Below are 21665 nucleotides of genomic sequence, written 5' to 3' on the forward strand. Positions count from 1 at the left end.
CTCTGTGTTAATGTGAAGTCCATACGATACGAAGATCCTTCACAGATCACTAAAATCTCATAGTGAGCTAACAAGGTGCATAATTGCATAATTCACAGTTAGCATAAAATAGATATTCTCATCTTTGCGCTTAATTTTATTCAAGCGCTTACAATCTATCCTCAACTGAACAAAGTATATTTGCGTAGGAGCTCTCCCTGAGATTTAATATTTGTCTCTACAATTTACATAGTTAAAGATCCGGGATTCATTTAGTTATTGTAGACGGTAGGTAATTGTAATTGCTATTTGATGTGGTGGAATATTATAATTCAAATACATTCTATTCAAATTTCATACCACTACAATATTATATTATTCTGTGGCAATATAACTAATTATAATGTGTAACTCAAGCTGTTCATAAAACACGAACGCATTCTAGCTATTACCATACTTATTAATAAGATAAATGTGATTTTGGATTGTGTAAGGTTTTTAACCGACTTCAAAAAAGGAGGAGGTTCTTAATTCGACGGTATGTTTTTTTTATGTTTGTTTTGTAGTTGGTGTCATCCAAGATAGGTTTGTCACTACATACATAGTTATTGTTAGTGAGAGGCGAGAGCGGGTCGCGGCGGAAGGACACCGATTCCAAAAATAACAATAATCGTAAATAGAATAAGATTAATTAATTAAATTGTATAAAAATATGCAATTATTTTTATACTTTTTAGTGCATATTATATCTATTGTTTTCGAATAGTGTTTTTGAAGTCGGTTTTTTTGCTATTTTTTTTTAAATGTTGAATTTCTTTGGGTCAGGCTTTTATAGAGTTCTTCGTATTAAAATTTTCTTCCAATTAATTTCTTACCTTAAGTTCCATACTATTATCCCTGAAGGTGAGCGTAAATGGTCGACAGTGCTCAGCTCTCAGTCTATCGATGGATCGCGCGTCGATGGCTTTCATCAAATATTCATTTACTTCGTCTTCAGGATTCTTATTTTCATTGTTAGCGTCAGCCCCCGACCTAAGAAATCACGATATAAATACGAAAGCATTACAAAATATATATACTACTTGCTAGCTTCTGACCACGTACAAAAACGATGTCAAAAGAACTTTGCTGAATATAATCTTGCCCTTCGTGTTTTCTTCTCGCTCATTATAATAATACGTGAATCCAACCTACAATTCGTATCTCGCTTTCTCGGAAAAATTTAAGAATTTCGGGATAAAATTCACCCTTTAGTCTTTCCTGCACCCAATACTTAGACTTTAACTAATATTGTCTGAGACGTCATGTTAGTTTAAAAAGGCAAATTAAAAAAAAAACGGGTTAAATTGAATTTAAACGTATTCTACTGGTTTTGGTAAGGATCAATGTCATCATTCGTAAAACAATATGTCCTAATTAAGACAACAATGTAAGATGAAAGGAATGATTCCAATCTCTAATTACTTTAAGATTGTGAGCCATAAATTCGAACCTGTTCCTAACATCACATATTAAACACATCGCGAGCTTTCAAATGAGCCTCGTAATAAGTTGACATAAAAGCCTGACGGCAGAAGCAAGCCATATCGAAATGAAATGTACAATCATTTCAACATATTATATCTCTGAGCTCCACTCACAATAAGAAAATTTAATAGCTTCAGAGATAACGCTGAGAGATGTGAGAGTAATGCATTGTGTATGAAAATCAAAGTTCGAGAACAAATTGTAGAGCTAATATTATTGAAATGAAAAGGTATTTAGCCGGATATTTAAGGGATAATCTTATGGATTCGCGTGACCGACATGCACATGACAGGCGCACGCGATATATATTTAATTAAAAATAAATATAAATATGTAAATATATTATATAGTTAGACCTTTTTTGGATTGGTGATATCTCGTGAGTTCGCGTCACTGAAATGCTTATAGCAGTATAACTGTTGTTATACAGTGAACGTATTGTGGAACATTAGTGCTGTGTATATCTTATAAGTTAAACTGAATGGATTTCGCAAAAAGTTTAATTTATATATACTATGCATTGTTGAAATAGTGGTTTTGTTTGATTAATATATTATTGAAAAAAATTTTTAAATAAATTGAAATTAATAATTAGTAGTCTTTAAATTTATTAAATTTAAAACTTAATATTCTAAATTGTCTTTACAACTGCTATTTTTTTAATTTTGTGTCTTTAATTAAATCTATCCTATTCTCAAATTACCATGTAGGAGGCCTTATCCGTAACGAAATAATATATCTAAATAACGTTGATTAAAAAATTTTACACCAACACGTATAAAATGAAAAATATCATTAAATTGTTAGGAATAAATATAAGGACCTTATATACACAAACCAAATAAATTGGATTAAGTATATGTAATAAATTATACATACTAAAATTATTAAAAGAATATTAATCCACATTCCGAAACAAAATAAAGTGCTCAGGATACGTATTGTTAGCACACCACATTAAAAACCTAATTATTAAAAAACAAGCGTGTGAGTCGTGGAAAAAAAGGTCGGAACAAAGTTCCTTTCGTAGCATATTATTATTGATAAACGTATTTTTAATTGAATGATAGGAAATATCTTAATTAACATATTTTTTCTTATTGGTTAAATTATCTCTGGACTGACGTCGATGACGTCACATCGTTGATTTGTTACGGTGTGCCAAACAAGCATCACTAAATAATATCTTAATATTGTTAATCAATTAAAGCATCTAGGTTAAGTACAAAGAGTGTTTATTTTTCTGACAATACTATTATAGCGACACAGAACAATAGAAACTACAGAACTATTAACAACAAAAGTCGAAACGTAACAATGAAAATAAGTGATATCACGACATGTACCTAACGGCAATGAAACTGCAAACTGTACTGACGCAACAGGACGATTGCAAGGGGGATAAAAATGAAACGGACATTACGCTCCAACGAAGTCCATGTTAAAGTGGCCGGGTAGTAATTCTAATTCCTTATAAACTTCATCAGTCAATTCTCCAATGCGGACTTATTCCCTGTTTTGAATTAATAAGCGCGCTCTTTAACTGGGCATAACCAAGATGTGTAGTGATTTTTTTTAAACGAGCGTACATTCTCTTGCAACACCAGAGGAAACACATGAGCACTGCCAGCCTTTAAGGAAGGTTTACGCGCTTTTTTTTAAGGTACCCATGTCGTATCGTCCCGGAAACACCTCACAAGGAAGTTCATTCCACAGCTTTGTAGTACGTGAAAGAAAGCTTCTTGAAAACCGCACTGTGGAGGATCGCCACACATCCAGATGGTTGGGATGATATCCATATTAGTGGCGTGTCGTGCGAAGGAATGATGATCGATGGAAAAATAATACACTTTTTATGCAACAAGAAACTTCGATCCAATATTTTTGCCGCATTTCCTGATCCTGATCGTATGTGTAAGAACATCCCCAGCCATTTTAGTAAGACATACCTTTTAAATAAATAAACATCACTTGTTAAATGTTACGAATGAAATTAAAATTACTGTAACAGGAGTCAGATTCCATTTGATAAAATAGAACATCGCAATTAAAACTTCTCGTGGACTAAGCTATGCACAAAAGCTTGCAGCTCAAACAAACCGAGGATAAGTAATTTTAATTATGTCGCAAAATGTTGACAACACATTTATCGTATTCTGGATAGCTACTAACTATTAACTCCACAGAACACTACACTTGTTTTATGTAATGGAATGAAGTTTTAGTTAACACAGGATTCATATTGCTAATTTGAATCTAGATAATATTTTACTTTGTTCATGAAACAATTCTAAATTAATATTACGACGGTAAAAATGAATGCTTTTATGTATGTTTATACTAAACTCAATAAATACCTATCTCACCAATTTTTAATACTGACGAATAAGAGATCTAGAAGGAATATTATATTATTGTTATGTAATCAAAGGTTTCAAACAATTTGGCATGATCAAATTGTACATTGATGAAGTTGTGGCGATCTAACGAGCATAAGATAAGATAGATATGTTTTATTTAGTGAATAAAGTTAATTAGCAACTCTAACTCTACTATTAATGATAAGCCAGTAGGTATGTTGATAAATTGAAATAAAAAAAAATACGTTACGCAAGTGTGTAATTGATATAAATTTGGTAAATAAAACAATTTTAAAAATTTATTTAGATGAAATATTTAAGACTAACAATCATATTAGGAAGTAAGAAGCTATAGGATAGAATAATGTATCTAAAATAATTGATAAAATAACCAAACAACACAAAGAACTAGTACCTACTAGTTCTTTGTGTTGTTTTGTTATTTTATTTGAATTTCGACCTCTGGGCAGGTGCTCAGAGGTCGAAATTCGACCATAATTCAGTTAATTTTTAATTTTGGCTTTAATAAGGGTTTCTTTGTCAAGTGTGTTTAGTATTTATTTTATAATTAATTTAATGTTTTTATTTACAAAGCATTTTAATATAAATATAATAAAAATTGCTTTATGTACTTCTTCTCCATATAATCTTCAACCGGGATTAATTTCACTTTCATCCGTTCACGCAATTCTAAAAGAACCCAACAAAGGTTCAAAATTTTCGCTTTACGTATTGATATGTAGATTTAATAAACTTAAACAGATTACTGTTGTTATTGCATTTGAAAGCGTGATATGAATGGGTAGTAATATTTGTGCATTGATTCTAATGTGTGTCTATTTAAAGACATAAATGTTTTATAAGCTCCTTAGACATTCAAACTACCTTTCGGCTCGGTCAGCCCCGGTTTGACTACCGGGTATTGCTTTAATCTCAGCGGTGTTCTCTTTGAGAAGTTCCCTATTCTAATAGCCTTAACCAACCCCAGAGACTGAGGCACTTAAAGCACTAAATTGCTTATTCGGGACAGGCATTGTGTGACTAAGATATGTAATAGAAGTGCATCGTATTTGCGATTTGAATAAAAATCGATTTTGATTTGATTAACAAAAATGTCGGCCTCCACCTATTTCACCTATTGAAAACTGTAAGAATATTTTTAGAGAATTTATGATAGTATAAGTCCCTTTAGCTCACATAGAACGTCTCCGTTCTATATGTTCCTGCGTACACAAAACCTATAGTAATTTTATATATTGTGATAGTGTTCTTCTCAAAATAAATTACTAAACAATATTGTTATATTTTGACGACCTGTATAGCCGAGTGGTTAGCGATCCTACCTACTAAGCTAGAGGTCCCGGGTTCGCATCGCGGTAGGTGCAAGCATTTATATGATGAATATGGATGTTTGTTTCCGAGTCATGGATGTTTATATGTATTTATGTATGTTTAAGTAAGTATATTGTATTACATATATCGTTGTCGAACCCATAACACAGGCTATATGCCTAATTTGGGGCAAGATAATTTGTGTAAAAAGTGTGTCAAAATAATTATTATTATTGTTCGCTTATTTATAAAATCTCACAAAGCTCATGTTTGATCTGAAAATTATTAAATGATTTTATTTTATTTAACTTTTCATGTCAACGAGAAAATAATCCTTAGAATGTAGAAATGGCATAAATTAAATGTTTTATATTTTTTTTTTACTTTATTATATCCCTTTATTTAAATATAAAGACAGACAGTAAAGTCGCTATTTCTAGATAGCACATGTGTATGTTTTTTTTATGCTACAAAAGAAATACAAACTCCAATTTTGTAAAGAAGTATTTTCGAAAGTTTCAAGTATCTGAATTATATTAGAGTTTTATTTAATGAGACCGCATTCCTCGTGGTAGATCAAAAATACTTATTTTGAGTACATACAGAGGTCATAAAAAATTGAATTCAATATATCGGTATCATTAATAGAATTTTTATCATTACACTCAAGAATGTGCTTGGGTCTGTCTCCTGTTAAAGAAATCTCACCCTTATTTCATTAAATTTTAAAGAATTTAAGGTAAACTTACTTTGACGAGTGTTTTCCGTGCTGTGATCCGTGACCCATAACCCGCATCTCTTTTGATATGTTCCCGTTCAGCGAGAAGCTCTGCTGCGGCCGCTTGTCCTACACAAGTTACAAATGAGTAAATATTGGAAATTAATGACAATAGTAAAATAGGATTTATATAGCAGTAAGTCTTTCAATAATTTTTCTGGAATGGATTTCTGGATTTTTCTGGATGAGGGCAGTGCAGAATCGATCCTCGTGGAGATCTTTGGGGGAAGTTTTTGTCCAGCAGTAGACGTATTCCAGCTGATGATGATGATGAAGTATTTGAAATTGTTTGTCTGCTTTACTTGATTATATGCAGTCAGATTGCTTTTCAACTGACTTTTTGCAAACGTTTTAATTTCTTAACCTTATTCAGCTTCTAAAAAATATAATACTACTACTACTACCCGCTACCTGAAATCCAGACCGTAAGTTGTCATTGCCACTCACATTCTTTTGCAATACCCAAGGAATCACAGAAGTGTTGTCGGCCTTTTAAGAATATGTACGTGCCTTGAAAACACCGCGCAAGGCAGCTCAAGGCAGTTTGGCTGTACATGAAAGTAAGTTCACTGAAAAGCGCACCGTAGAACTGTAACGCCACTTATCGAGATGCTAATGATAATATCGAAAATCGCATGGCGTACGAAGATAGCAGAAATAAATAAGATATATATCATAATAGTTAATTTATCGCAACACAACGAGTACATTATCATTTGTATATTTTAGTCATTCATGTTCTTGAAGTTTGGACAAATTTCCTATTCTCTTATGGTCTTACAAATAAATTTGGTATGAAGTTATACCTGAGAATAAATCATATCCATACCAAAGAAATATATATATAATAATGACCATATCGCTTAAAACACTGTCAACACTGAAGAAAATTCAATGATTTTCGAAAATAAACGCAGGAAACGTGATACGTCCGAATAAACCAGTCATAAGCAAAATGTCTATTTGAAAAATTTTTGCATATTCTTGGTTTATTCTCAGGTATAAATAAAAAACAAATTATACCAAGTTTATTTGTTAGGCCGTTTATTTATAAAAGACACATTTTACTTAACTTTTTAACTATTTGAATCATGAGAGATGATAATGACAGTAGCAGGTGACTGCACCAACTGCGCTTATTCGAGAAATACATTTCTCCCAGGACGACTTTTCCTACGCTCTATAGCTGATACTTAAAAGGAATAGTCTTTGGTTCTTATTTTCTATTTGAAACGGAATTTTATAAGGTATGGAAATAGATGTTCCAAAATAATATTTATGCATTGAAACGAATTAACATGTGAAATATGAAGCAACAATAGCCGAGATCAAAACTAGTGTTTTTGGTTACATCGTTATCTCTTCATGTTTTTACCGCTTACAAAAGAAGAAGTCTTAAGATAAATATTATTATTTGAATATAATAGATACAATAAAGTTTTAAATAATTTATAAGCTCAATGCGGATATATATTTACTACTGGAAATAAAAGAATTAAATAGAAAGATAAATTATTATGAAATATATTAGATAATAGAAAATATGCAAATGTTATTATTATTACGTTGTACGAACACAACCTATTTCCCACAAAAGGGCATAAAGCACTTAAAAGAAAAGTGCCTCGATATTAAATCGAAAATGTAATAATATAAAAAGGAATGGTAGACGTTAATGCAAGAACAATGCAATTTGCAACCCATAAATTGAAAAGTATCGCAATGCAAAATGAGACTGAATTACAAGGAATATTAAAGGAAACTTTCTCTACGGCTAGTTCACATTCAAGTAAAGAACTAAGACAGAAAAACTTATTGCGGATTAAACTTGTCCATTTCTCGAGAAAAGACTAAAGGAAAATAGCGGTTCCATTTAAAGTACTTCTCCGTTTTTAAACAGTTTCATATTAATTTACGCGGTTGAGCGAATTTATAATATAATAGTCAATTCAATATCAGCATCACAATTGAAACCTTTTTTTTGATTTTCAAGGAATTTTTAGATCAAAATAATAAAGTTACGTTCATGCTTGTTCGATTTTTGGTGTTATTTAAATATGTTCTCCTTATCATACGAAAACAACGAATACATCTTATACGAATAATTATGCTAACTTAATTTTCTTCTTCCTTATAATTGAAGTCGCTATCCAGAAAAACAACCATTGTAAAGGAGCGAAAGACAAACAAAGATCTAGTAATTAAATTTTCCCTTTCATTGATGTTTTATAATTTTAACTTTATACGATACCCTTGAAGAGTAGAATAAACATGACGTCAAATTGACGATGCAATGTTCATTTCGAATGTATTATAATAATTGGATGAAGCTTTTCTTGCCTTAAATGAACATGTTATTATAGCGTGTATCATAGATTTCTAAAGTGAAAACTTGTTTAGCGGCGTTGAGCACTTTTCTTGGGATGGGTATAAAATGTTAAACTCGCGTCAGATCACGTGTACCGATCATTTTCTCATTTCACTTCAGATTCTAACTAATTAAAGTTCAGCTATTTCAACTAAATGATCATACGGTCATTGGTTCAGTGAATGAAAGACCAGTTGAATCATTGTGATTGCGAAGCCGAAACGCGTCCAGAGGGCCTACAATCAACTTTTAATAAGCATCATAATTAATAATCCGATGCAGTTGAGTTTAGGTAACGAAACTGAATCACTTAAATTCGTACCATGAAGTGCCTTTTACTGAATGGCGTTAGGATCGCTTATGAAGAATGAACGAAATGAAATTGCGTTTCGAAACCTAAAATGATATGATTTTAGCGGTTTTTTTGTACTTATTAAATAATAGTAAGATAAATAAATATAGTTCTTTGAATTACAAATTAAATGTTTGCTTATGTGTTTTCGTAAAAATAACGAGTTATGAACGCACCTCCGTTGATATTTGATTTGACAGGACCACAGAGTACATTTTTTTAATTCATTCTTGCGAACAGGCTTTAGCCAGGGCCTTTACTCCCTCCTCTTTAGTATTTTCAGTTTTGGTATTTATTTTCAGTATTTTGTTTTACAAAAAAGTCCAATAAAGTTTTCCCATCTCATCTTTAATCAATAATTTTCTTCTTTTCTATGTTTTCACTATTTTTTAAAGGTTATTAAAAACACGATTCCTTTTCCTCTAAGGAAGTAGCAACTTTTTTCGAATCGGTCACTTTAACAAATAAACTATCCAGTTTAGGTTGAAATAACACCTCATGGTACGAATGAATGAATGAACTAAATCAGTTTGCGATTCAGTTGATATCATTTTTGACATTTAATTGACATCATTGCGATTTAATCAGTTAATTTGACGTCAACCTAAATTAGATAGCTTTAATCACGTCTTGGTACGAAATAGCAAAGCAGTTCATTTTAGGATGTCAATTGAATTGCAATAAGAGTTCATGGTAGGCCTGCAGGTCTGCTGCGAGTCTCAGTCGTGAAATATATATAAATATTTTTGAAGTTCAATAATTTGGTTTTTAAGCTCTATACAAGTATTTCTTTTTTACTTATTATTTTGTTTCTTTTTTATTATTTTATTTCTTACTTCAGCTACTATAAAGCTATTGTATCAGTTGTAGTAATTGGCGATGATGTTGATTGACGTTTTCATGGATTTATGCGCAAGTGTAGAGCCAGCATTACATGGGTGCTCATCGCATATTAGGGCTGTCGAGTGTATTATAAGATATCGCTATTTCAAAAATATTTTGTAATATTTTGTCCAAGTTTATATATTACGAGTACTTATAAGTATAGATCGACAACTTCGTGCGCGACCGTCCCACGGGTTGACAGACGGTGTCGGGGGACGGGGTACTGAAGATCTCAGCACGTAGCGGGTGGTGTTGCGGGGAAGGACAATGACTGAGATTGACGTAACCCGCTACCGACACGCACGAAGTTGTCGGACTATTAACGCTTGTCTCATATGTGTCTTATTATAGTAGCATTCGCATCTTGTACACATCTTTTTTATTTACTGATCCAATATCACAAATTTTTGTACTACTTTGCGTGCGAATCAAGTAGATATAAATACGTCGACGCATTTTCTGGCATATATATGGGATATACCAAAATGATGAAACGAAAAATCAGTAAAAATTTTAAGCCTCGCAACGCCACTTTGGGGCTCCTTCAAGATTAGAAGCATAGTCTCAAATTAAAGGCCGGTAACTCATCTTTTGATCCCTCGTGTTGCCGATGTCCATTGGTGTTGCCTCACCACTTTTGATCACGTGAGTCTCATGCCGGTTTCCCCCCTCTTATATAAATAAACTATGCGTTCAAAATGAAAAGTATTATAACGTAAAAAACTACCAATTATTTGCCTAGTTTCTTGTTCTCAATTCAATAATACAAATCCTAACAATTTGTTATGTTTTTAAAGTGATAACCCTCACTTCTGGGATTAATATAGGTACAAATAAAATTTTATGAACGATGCGGGACATGAACCCACGATCTCTCTCGATCCGTGCGAGTGCTCTCCCAACTGAGCTAACCGTTCGAGTGACGTATCGTCATAAAATCTTGAATGCTTTGTTCAACTCTCAGCTTGTGGCTTCACCTACATATTCTACTTTCCAGTTGATAACCTGCTCAACCCCAATATTAGCATAAACAATTCGTCCCGCATCGTTCATAAAATTTTGTTTTCAAATTTTATTTGAATACAAATCTTGTCTACACGATCAGACATGAATGAAACATTAAATAGATCTAAACACTTACCACTCTGCTGGTGTCATCGGGTACAATAAGATAAGTTTCGATATTGTGATCCTTCAGATATGCGTTCCTTTCCCCACCGTTTCCCGGCTCTACCTTGTAATCGTCCCCAAGACATGCCAGAGTCTCTTTAGTGATATGAACGCGCCTGTAACAATACACAATATTAATTTCAACCGTCACACATAACTCTAATACATTATAGTATTAACAGCTCATTATATCAGCCCAGCATCTCGCCTCTTACAGCTACTATTCTTTTATGAAGTTTTATCTTTATACATAGCACCGAACTCTGTCAATGTTTAAGTCCGCGTGAACGATTACGGCTTTGGAGTTAGCACCGAAGTGAACCCTGTAGTCATGAAAGACGTTGTGCTAATTTTGCAGATTCAACAATTCGTGTACCACGCGATGTCTAATAGAAGACCCCGTAATGTCTACTCATCGCCAGTGGTCAATGAGTGGACGCAGAACGAGATGGCGCTGCGAATCAAGCACTAGTTTGCTCTACTATATTGTGTAACTGTGATTTTCACTGTGCATCATAACACGAGCCATAGTCGCTCTACGAGAGATAAAAGTGTAACGATTGTAGACTCCTCACCACTGACACATGAAAAACAATTTGATCAATTAATGAATTATACTGCACAACAATATCTTAATAAAATTTGAGTTTATAACATGTGGTTTCTATTTAAGAAATTGTATAAATTTCGTCAAAATAAAACCTGTTTCTAAAGATATTTTAGGAGCCACGATAAAGAGGGCCACCATTTACAAATGTAAAGGCAGAATATAATAATTAGGTTTCAGTTTGTGAGTCATCGACAGTATAGATGAATACTGGTTTAATCGGCAACGTTATAAACATCATCATTTATACGTCTTGATAGAGCCACTTGCTGCTACGCAACCGATGAAAACAGCCCAGACTTCTTACTTTAGTGTGCGTGCATAGCTCAAAATGGAGGTTAACTGTCAGCCTCAATTTTTTTCGACGTTTTCACAGCTGTCACAGTTTATCTAGGCGTTTAAATTCACTCCTTTGATATATTTTATGTAAATATATTAAGTTAAAACAAACACACTCTATGCTTGGTAGTCTACTGAAACGTGACATTGGCTCAATTGTGGTGCCCCTTCGAGAGAAGCTACAGTAGAAAGAATAGAATAGATCTAAGGTTATCAGCAATATTGACTGTAAGTTATACCCGGCTACTCCACCGCTTTCCATGTAGTTGGCAAGAGTGACGTCATTGGACCAAACATCGAATTGCCACTTCCGTAGTCCCAGCACCACGCAGTGAACCCGGCCAGTGTGGATCCCGACGCGCATGTTCACGTTCACAGCCATCACCTCTCGCACCAATCTGATGATGCAAACATAAAAAAGGGAATTTCTTATAAATGCTGTTATCTGATTCTTCTATATACATTGTAAAGAACTACTCTTTCCTTAATTTTTTTTTAATGAAAATAAGGTACGAGACGAGCAGAACGTTCAGCTGATGGTAATTGATACGCCCTACCCATTACAATGCACTGCCGCTCAGGATTCTTAAAAAACCCAAAAATTCTGAGCGGCACTACAATTGCGCTCGCCACCTTGAGACATAAGATGTTAAGTCTCATTTGCCCAGTAATTTCACTAGCTACGGCGCCATTCAGAACGAAACACAGTAATGTTTTAACATTACTGATTCACGGCAGAAATAGGCGCCGTTGTCGTACGCATAATCTAGCCGGCTTCCTGTGCTAAGGAGCCTCCCACTGGTGGAACCAACTTCCTGTTGAGTTTCTAGATTACTCGTCTCATATCGTGAAGCTTTCCTACTAAGTGATTGTATTACAATGTACATGTTTCAATTTAAGTGTTTCATTTTTCAATTACTAAAAAAAAATAATTTATTTGGACTATTTTATTTTCAATAGTACGTGTAATACTCGTAAGAACGTGTTTTTTATTTTGTTTTACGCATTAACATTATTATATTATATTAATATTGAGATATTGAGTCTCAATTTAATATCCGATTTAATTTATTATTTTCTGAAGGTCTTCGATTTGGTGTACCAAGACAAAAACATTTATGGTGATTAAAATTGTATTTATTTTTTAATACTATTATCCGATATTCAAATTCAATTACAAATATCATGCTATTTATATTGTAATGTATAATTATTCAGAATAATATTTGTCTTTTTATAAATATTTATAACTGCCTAATAGTTTATAACTCAGCACCGCAACGTCAAGCGCAAACGGGAGCTACTGAATATCAGTGCTGTGACCTATAGTCGCGGGTAACCTGAGTAGCATCCCTTTTGACACAAACTGCCACACAGCTGCTATAACATAATATCTGGGGAAAGTTATTTATTTAAGCTTTGTAAAATATGTTCTAGGTTAGTTTTAGTTATAATTTTTCATTTTTTGTTCTTATTTTTGTAGCTATGTAATGTTTTATGTGTGTGTCAAATAAAACATATTATTATTATTTTTCAATCAACAACTTGAATGTTGATTTTTGTCGAATAACTGGATTTTAAAATTGAGTAATGCCATGTTTAAAATAGTTACGTGTATACTTTTTTCATCGTGGTGGTTAACATTCTAGTATTTCTATAAGTTACTTTGAATTTCATTATTTTAATTTTCTTTCAAATCTACAATATCGAATATGCAAATTAAAAATCTAAATTAAAGAAATTAGGGTATTTATTTCTAGTATTTATATTATTTCTACCACTGGAAAACGTACTCTAACTTAATTAAATATTTATGAATGTATTTTAACATGTTTCACTGAGTAATAATAATATTAATCAGATATAGAGTTTAAGAATAAAATTGAGGAAGGTTCTTGGAGTAATTAAAATCTTTCTTGATTATTAAAGTAAACTCGTTATTGTTAAAGGAAGAAAAAATACCCGTTACGTCTCATAACAACCCAAGGCAACTATGTAGCGGATTTTATGACGAGTATGAGTGCACCCGCTTTTATTTTTATAGAACTAGCCCGACTGACGAACCTCCGTTAAAATCTCGTCAAGTTGGAAATCCGCAAAGATTTCCACTTCTTACTACTAAGGTAAACTCGATTGTCGACGCAACCTTGCAGATTTTTGGGAAACTGTTTTGGAGTTATCACGTATATGATCAAATAAGTGGGCTATTAACATCAACACTTTCGTCATTTCATCAAACGCTAAAACAACGCTGTAGTATTAATAAAAATGAGTGGTACGAGAGGAGTTTAAATCAGTATTGAATTATAATTGTTATTAGATATTACAAAAAAAGCAGTTATTTATAAAACTATGTAAATTTTAAGATATTAATATTATAGATTACATACTTATATATGCAATAGGTATTATATCATACATTTGCCAAATGTATAAGGGATCCATTGCTCTGTGAATGCCACGATATATTATATGGATAGGTATTATATTATAATGCTTCAGCCAAATCTATAAGGGATCCCATCCCATACTCTGTTAATGCCACGATATATATGTAGTAGTTATTATATTATCATACATCTGCCAAATCTATAAGGGATCCCATACTCTGTAAATGCCACGATATATATGGAGTAGTTATTATATTATCATACATCTGCCAAATCTATAAGGGATCCCATACTCTGTAAATGCCACGATATATATGGAGTAGGTATTATATCATGCCTCTGCCAAATCTGTGAGGGATCCAGTACTCTGTGAAAGCCACGGTATATATGGAGCAGGTACTATATCATGCCTCTGCCAAATCTGTGAGGGATCCAGTGCCCTGTGAAAGCCACGGTATATATGGAGTAGGTATTATATCATACATCTGCCAAATGTATAAGGGATCCATTGCTCTGTGAATGCCACGATATATTATATGGATAGGTATTATATAATCATGCATCAGCCAAATCTATAAGGGATCCCATACTCTGTTAATGCCACGATATATATGGAGTAGGTATTATATTATCATACATCTGCCAAATCTATAAGGGATCCCATAGTCTGTTAATGCCACGATATATATGGAGTAGGTATTATATTATCATAAATCTGCCAAATCTATAAGGGATCCCATACTCTGTTAATGCCACGATGTATATGGATAGGTATTATATCATGCCTCTGCCAAATCTGTGAGGGATCCAGTTCTCTGTGAAAGCCACGGTATATATGGAGTAGGTACTATATCATGCCTCTGCCAAATCTGTGAGGGATCCAGTACCCTGTGAAAGCCACGGTATATATGGAGTAGGTATTATATCATACATCTGCCAAATCTGTGAGGGATCCAGTACTCTGTGAAAGCCACGGTATATATGGAGTAGGTATTATATCATACATCTGCCAAATCTGTGAGGGATCCAGTACTCTGTGAAAACCACGATATATATGGAGTAGGTATTATATCAATCATCTGCCAAATCTGTGAGGGATCCAGTACTCTGTGAAAGCCACGGTATATATGGAGTAGGTATTATATCATACATCTGCCAAATCTGTGAAGGATCCAGTACTCTGTGAAAGCCACGGTATATATGGAGTAGGTATTATATCATGCCTCTGCAAAATCTGTGTGGGATCCCATATTCTGTGAATGCCACGATATATATGGATTATCATGTATCTGGCAAATCTGTAAGGGATCCAATACTCTGTGCATGCCGCGATATATATGGATTACCATGTATCTGGCAAATCTGTAAAGGATCCAATACTCTGTGAATGCCACGGTATATATGGAGTAGGTATTATATTATCACACATGTGCCAAATCTGTAAGGGATCCAATACTCTATCAATGCCGCGACATATATGGATTACCATGTATCTGGAAAATCTATAAGGGATCCAATACTCTGTGAATGCCACGAACGCATACTATTGTTGTTTTGCCGTTACCGTATTAATTACGGGGAGTGTTCTGAACATCTGTTGCCAGGATAACGTCAGCGTGTAACCTATAATATATACGACTTTCATGTGATATACATGTTGTTTAGAGTATTTGAGTTTCTTCTTTGTAATGAAAATATTTAACAGCATATAACATACGTAAATATATTATAGTGATAAAAATAAATAATTGAAAGACAACGAAGGTTTCGGAATTGGAACAAAAAATTATTTTCTCTCAAGTTGGAACACAAATTTATTAAAAAATTTTAGAAGTCGTCTTCTAGTCTATTGCGACTAAACAGAGATAAGGAAAATAAATCTGATTGTATTTAAATATACTAGATAAAATTTTTTTTTTTAATCTATAAGCATTTGCACTTTAGACAATAGGTTTAATGTTTGAATTATTGTGTTTTGTGGTATCTAACCTTGGGAATAGAAGATATTTTTAGCGTATGAAGCGCATATGTGGCCGGACCTGCACTTTGTAGAGCGCTAGAATATGGGACTGAAGTATTGCCGTGCTCTATTAATAGCACCCAGCTTCTTCGAAGCCAATTTGGCTTTGCCCTCCAGATGACCGTGGAATTGGCAATCTTGATATTTCGAGACCCAGTTTTTCGATACTAGGTGACGTTTTAAGGGAAGTGTTGTCGAAGAGCGGTGATACGACAAATGTGGTTTATTTTGTGGTAACCGCGCAAAGTTAAGTATTCTGGGGATTAAATTGGACAAGGTTCAATGTACCCCATTCCGCGACCTTCTTCGACGAAAAAGTGTAATCCGAATATAACATCTATTTCAAGGTCATTAGAGCACTAAATGTAGGATTTACAATGCTGAACTCCATAGCATTGAGTGGCTGAAGCTTATAATTCATGAGTCTACCGAACTACTTATTATGTTTATAAATTACTTACAGTTAAATTTAAGCAGAAGTTAAGTTAAATTAAGTTAACTGGAGATTTTTGATGAAAACATCCATTTATGAGTCTTATAGTGTATTTATTAAAACCAACGTTATTTTATAAACAAATCAATAATAATATTATCATAGTTTTGGTCTAAACTTAATTATTAAAACAGTCCTTTTCCCTCTCCTAAAAGTGAATAATTGTATCACATCTTTGCTGTGTCAAGTGTACGATTGTCTTAATTGCCCTGAAAGATGAAAAAATATTGCTGTTACATACGAATCTGCATGAAAATTAAAACATTATTAAGTATTCAGACTTAGCCAGTAGCATGAATAAACAAAAGAACTTTTATAAATCTATAGCTGATACCCCGCGACTTCGTCCACGTACACACAAGACTGAGTACTTGGTAGCGATATTTAAACTAAATTTTTAAAATAAGAGAACACTAGAATTTATGCTGTCATGACACTCTTTGTAAATAATGATGTGTTCTGCAAAGTTATAGTTTATTATTTTATCCTATCATAGATTATTGAAGGTTTAATAAGGATCCATATTTTTTTATTAAATATAATAGACCCTATGTCACCCGGGGATAGAGTAGCTTCCCAACATTAAAAGAATTTTTCGAAACGGCTCAGTAGTTTCGGAGACTATTCAAGCAAACCAGCAATCAAATATTTCCTCTTTATAATATTAGTATTGATATTTTTCTGCCGTGAAGCAGTAATATGTAAGCATTATTGTGTTTGGGTCTGGAGGGTGCCGTAGCTAGAAATTCTTACGCAGATTAGACTTAACATCATATGTCTTAAGGTGACGAGCGCAATTGTAGTTCCGCTCAGGATATTTGGATTTTTCGAGAATACTGAGCGGCACTGCATTGTTATGTGCAGGGCATATCGATAACCACCAGCTGAACATCCTGCTTGTCTCGTTCCTTAATGTCAAGATATTTTTTTTTACTTTATAAGGGTGTAATTCTCAAACACCTCTATAATGTATGTGTATGTGTCATTCAAGCAGTAATGTGTCATATTCACTTAATTGAATTTTTGTATTTTTGGCATTTTATTAAAAAAAAAATAGCTTTATGCACTTTTTCTCCGCATAAATTAATATCGCGGCCATACACCATGATGAGGGATTAAGCAAAGTTCAGACAGAAACTCGGGGAGAACATGACATATTGATAGCTAGTCATATGAACAGAAAATATTGCCAAAGGTAAGTTCCTTCGCGAAAACGATTCTTGATGGTTCAATATCTCTAATACATAGTGACACCCCAACGTAACGTGACATACATAATACATCCAGTATTATGTATGTCACAACAATTAGAGCAGTTCGACAACAACGTCGATACATCGAAGGCATACAAATGTCGTAAGATAGGTATTTGTAAGGCAATTTAACAGCTTTCACACACATAATATGAACCAAAACAATCGTTGGATATTCGGGTGTATATTGTTGTATTTATAAACATCTCTAATGACATTTTAACGTTAGTAGTTGAGTGTGATACACTTACGCGATAGCATCAATCATATCCAAGCCCATTTCGACGCAGCATTTGGCGTGATCTTCACGTGCCTCCGGAAGACCCGACACACAGTAGTAGCAGTCTCCCAGAAGTTTGATGCGAAGGCAATGATGTTCCGCTGCGAGGCGATCAAATCTGTGCGACATAATGCAAAAGTTAGTACATTAGCCAAGACATACACAGAAAAGCTTTAGTTATTTATTGCAGAAGATCAAAGGGAGTACTTCTTATTCAAAAATATCGTGTGCATGTTTAATTAACACATCCTGATCTCTCTGGAAGGGAAATACTCTCATTTCTTACTTATGGGCAGCAGAATGTGGCATTTTTATGGGAGTAAGAGATATATGGAGTAAGAAAAAACGACTTAAGGCGTAGTGCAATTAATACGACTGCTGCTGCATCAAGCTGCACCCGTCACCTTGAGATTTAAGGCATGGCAGGTAGGTATACCACTCTAGTTCTCGATGATTAAAATATATATTTGGAATAAGGTGTCAAACAATATTGTATAACAGAGTTATAAAACTTGCTAGCTATGTAATCTTATATAACGTATTTTATTTGATTAATGGTCAACTAAATAACTTTATATTTATCGTAATTAATTACAATAACTAGGCTAACGAATTTAAAAAACTCCAACAGAGTAAATCATACCTTGATATAAACTATTGTTAAACATAAAATCATTCAAAAGTAAAACGTCATAATTACAGTCTTGCCAATTTTTTGCGCTTCACTGCTCTTATCCACTGATAGTTAAAACTTTAACGAGAATTTTATATAACTTCGACGCTTTAACTAAGTGAAAATCTGTACTAATAAATGGAGAACCGGGAAATTCTACACAAAACTTTCTATATTTCTGAATGCGTTTCTCCAGATTTCCTAGAAAATGTTCACGTTATATAAAATCTCAATGGAGCGTAACCAATCCTGGATTTATATAAATTCATATAAAATCGGTGAGGTAAAATTTGATTTTTTATGGACAAATCAGGAAAATCCTGTCTATTATCTCGAGCAATAAATACTTTTGTTTAGCTCTTAAAGGAAAACTATTTTTTTATTAGTGTAGGCAGTATATCTACTTAATACGTATGCATATGTATATTTAGCGAAATTTTCATGAAGCATCATATTAACAACTTCACGAGAGGTTCTTTCAGCATTTAAGCCCTCATCCAATTAAAACCTTTAGCGAAACAATGTTGTAAGGCCCCTCTATACACAGTGAAAGTTCGGTCACCTCTAGTCGAGCAGGAATTGTTCATAACATTCGGTAGAACAGAGCTATAATTTCACCAGTGGGAGGCTCCTTTGCACAGGTAGCCGGCTAGATTATGGGTACCACAACGGCGCCTATTTCTACCGTGAAGCAGTAATGTATACACTTTACTGTGTTTCGGTCTTAGCTAGTGAAATTACTGGGCAAATGAGACTTAACATCTTATGTCTCAAGGTGACGAGCGCAATTGTAGTGCCGCTCAGAATTTTTGGGTTTTTTAAGAATCCTGAGCGGCATTGCATTGTAATGGGTAAGGCGTTTCAATTACCATCAACTGAACGTCCAGCTCGTCTCGTCCTTTATTTGAAAAAAAAAACATAATAGTGACTTCCTACCAAATGAGTGTGCTGCAATTTTATGCGTGAGTGTGATGTTGAAAACTTTCGGATAATCCCTTAAGCAAAATTTAAACTTTATATTAACTGTTTTGATTCATAAATAAAACATATGCTCAATAGATTGTGATCACAATGTGATGAAATTTGATCACAATCTATCTCAATGATCTCACCTGTAATTCTCGTTTTTTTCTTACGCATAATCGGTGCTAACTATTTATCTAAATAACTAGTTGTTTTTAGTATTCGAAACAGTTACTATTATAATATTCTGTTTCCCTTGATACTCGTAGAAGAAGTTTCCGCAGTAAATATCGATTCATGTCAATAAAATAGGAAACAATTAATAATTTTCCATTCCACACCAATAAGTATCGATATTATTTGAAATTTAGTTTTATTAATAAAATAATAATTTTATATTAACTGACTTTGCTCAAAGCCCTAATTTACATGTTCACCTGTTCACTGTGAATGAATTACAAACCTATAATGATAGACACAAGCATTCTCTCTGGTCGAAAAGTCGCATATTTGGGGCACGTGCTTAGGCACGAGAGGTACACACTCCTACAACTCATCATGATGGGAAAAGTTGCCGGAAGAAGAGGCGTAGGTTGCAGAAAAAAGTCTTGGCTACGCAACATCCGAGAGAGGACTGGCATCGCGAGTGCGGCAGAACTATTTCGCCTCGCGAAGGACAAACAATTGAAACTACAAAGCTGACCTAAAAATAGAACTCAGAAAAGGTAAGCTTCAAAGTTTAGTTGAGTTTCTCTCAATCTCAGTGGAAATTATAATATAGCAACATAGTTATTATATTTTGTTTTTATATTTTTCTATAAGATGAAAGGAAAGCCTACAGGCAAATAAATGTAGAATATTAAAAAGGAAATAATAATGGGCATGATAAAGTAATAATAAAATAGCCTCGGCTGGAGCCGTTTTATGGATTTAATAATAAAGCGTTCGTCGCTATCATGTTACGGATGGACCCCGTAATATTATGCTTTTAGATACGTACCCTCTACGTTATATTATCAACTAAAAAGGAAACCTTTGACACGACTATACTTGTCAGGATTCCGTAATAAGTACGTCATGTCTACTGTAATGCCATTCAAACTCTTTTTTTATGGAATAAGAGTACAAACGAGCGTACGGGGTCACCTGGTTTTTTGAAGGTACCCATGTGGTATCATCCCGGAAACACTCTATAGTATGAATAGCTTAGAACATGTTAAGTAATTTTATAATGTATTTCATTCATACATAGGATTTTATCTGTAGCACCGAAACTGAAAAAGTGAATGTTTATTTTTAGTTTTCTATTGATTATTTAACATTAGTTAAAAATATCACACTATTTTATTAAATTCTATTAAATGAAAAACTATACAGAATGACATTTATAACACTTTCAACACCTTTTAGCAATATATTTGTGTCATGAACAGGAAGGACATTTAACTAAAATGATAGCAATTAGAAATATCATACAAGTATATACATGGGAAACACTAATAAACAACTGCAACTGTTGTTTATACCGGAGTATTAAAACACGTTACTAACATGTATTATAAGGAGAATGTAAACACCCTAGGTAGTAGCCAGCGAGAGTGATAATAATATTAAATGAGTGTTTTCATTTCTAATTTCATAAATACGTATTTACACGTATACATTAAATATTATCTACCTTTTGAAATGGAGTAATTCATTTTGAGCATTAATACCAGGAAGAGAGAAATAATAGCAGGAACGAACGAGCATTTTCAGAACTTGCAAGTGTTTTGTTCTATTTTGAAATTAGCAGTGATATGGAGGTAAAACGCGCTTGTATGTGAAGGTATTTCTTTGTTGGTACATTTGTGATATTTAACAGCAGTGGACGTCCTTCGGCTGAAATAATAATGA

General features: G+C 33.4%; 1 protein-coding gene across 1 annotated transcript in view; it reads right to left on the minus strand.

Annotated features, from left to right (window-relative positions):
- Positions 1-21665, minus strand: part of LOC126978941 (adenylate cyclase type 6-like) — a 308068-nt gene that overhangs the window by 20095 nt on the left and 266308 nt on the right. The window contains exons 13-17 of the mRNA XM_050828068.1: positions 18105-18251; positions 11937-12095; positions 10723-10867; positions 5948-6045; positions 855-1011 (exon numbers count right to left, since the gene is read on the minus strand). Coding sequence (XP_050684025.1) covers positions 855-1011; positions 5948-6045; positions 10723-10867; positions 11937-12095; positions 18105-18251 — 706 coding nt within the window. The remainder of the gene's footprint in view (positions 1-854; positions 1012-5947; positions 6046-10722; positions 10868-11936; positions 12096-18104; positions 18252-21665) is intronic.

This window comes from Leptidea sinapis, chromosome Z (genome assembly GCF_905404315.1).
Source record: "Leptidea sinapis chromosome Z, ilLepSina1.1, whole genome shotgun sequence".
Classification (NCBI taxonomy): domain Eukaryota; kingdom Metazoa; phylum Arthropoda; class Insecta; order Lepidoptera; family Pieridae; genus Leptidea; species Leptidea sinapis.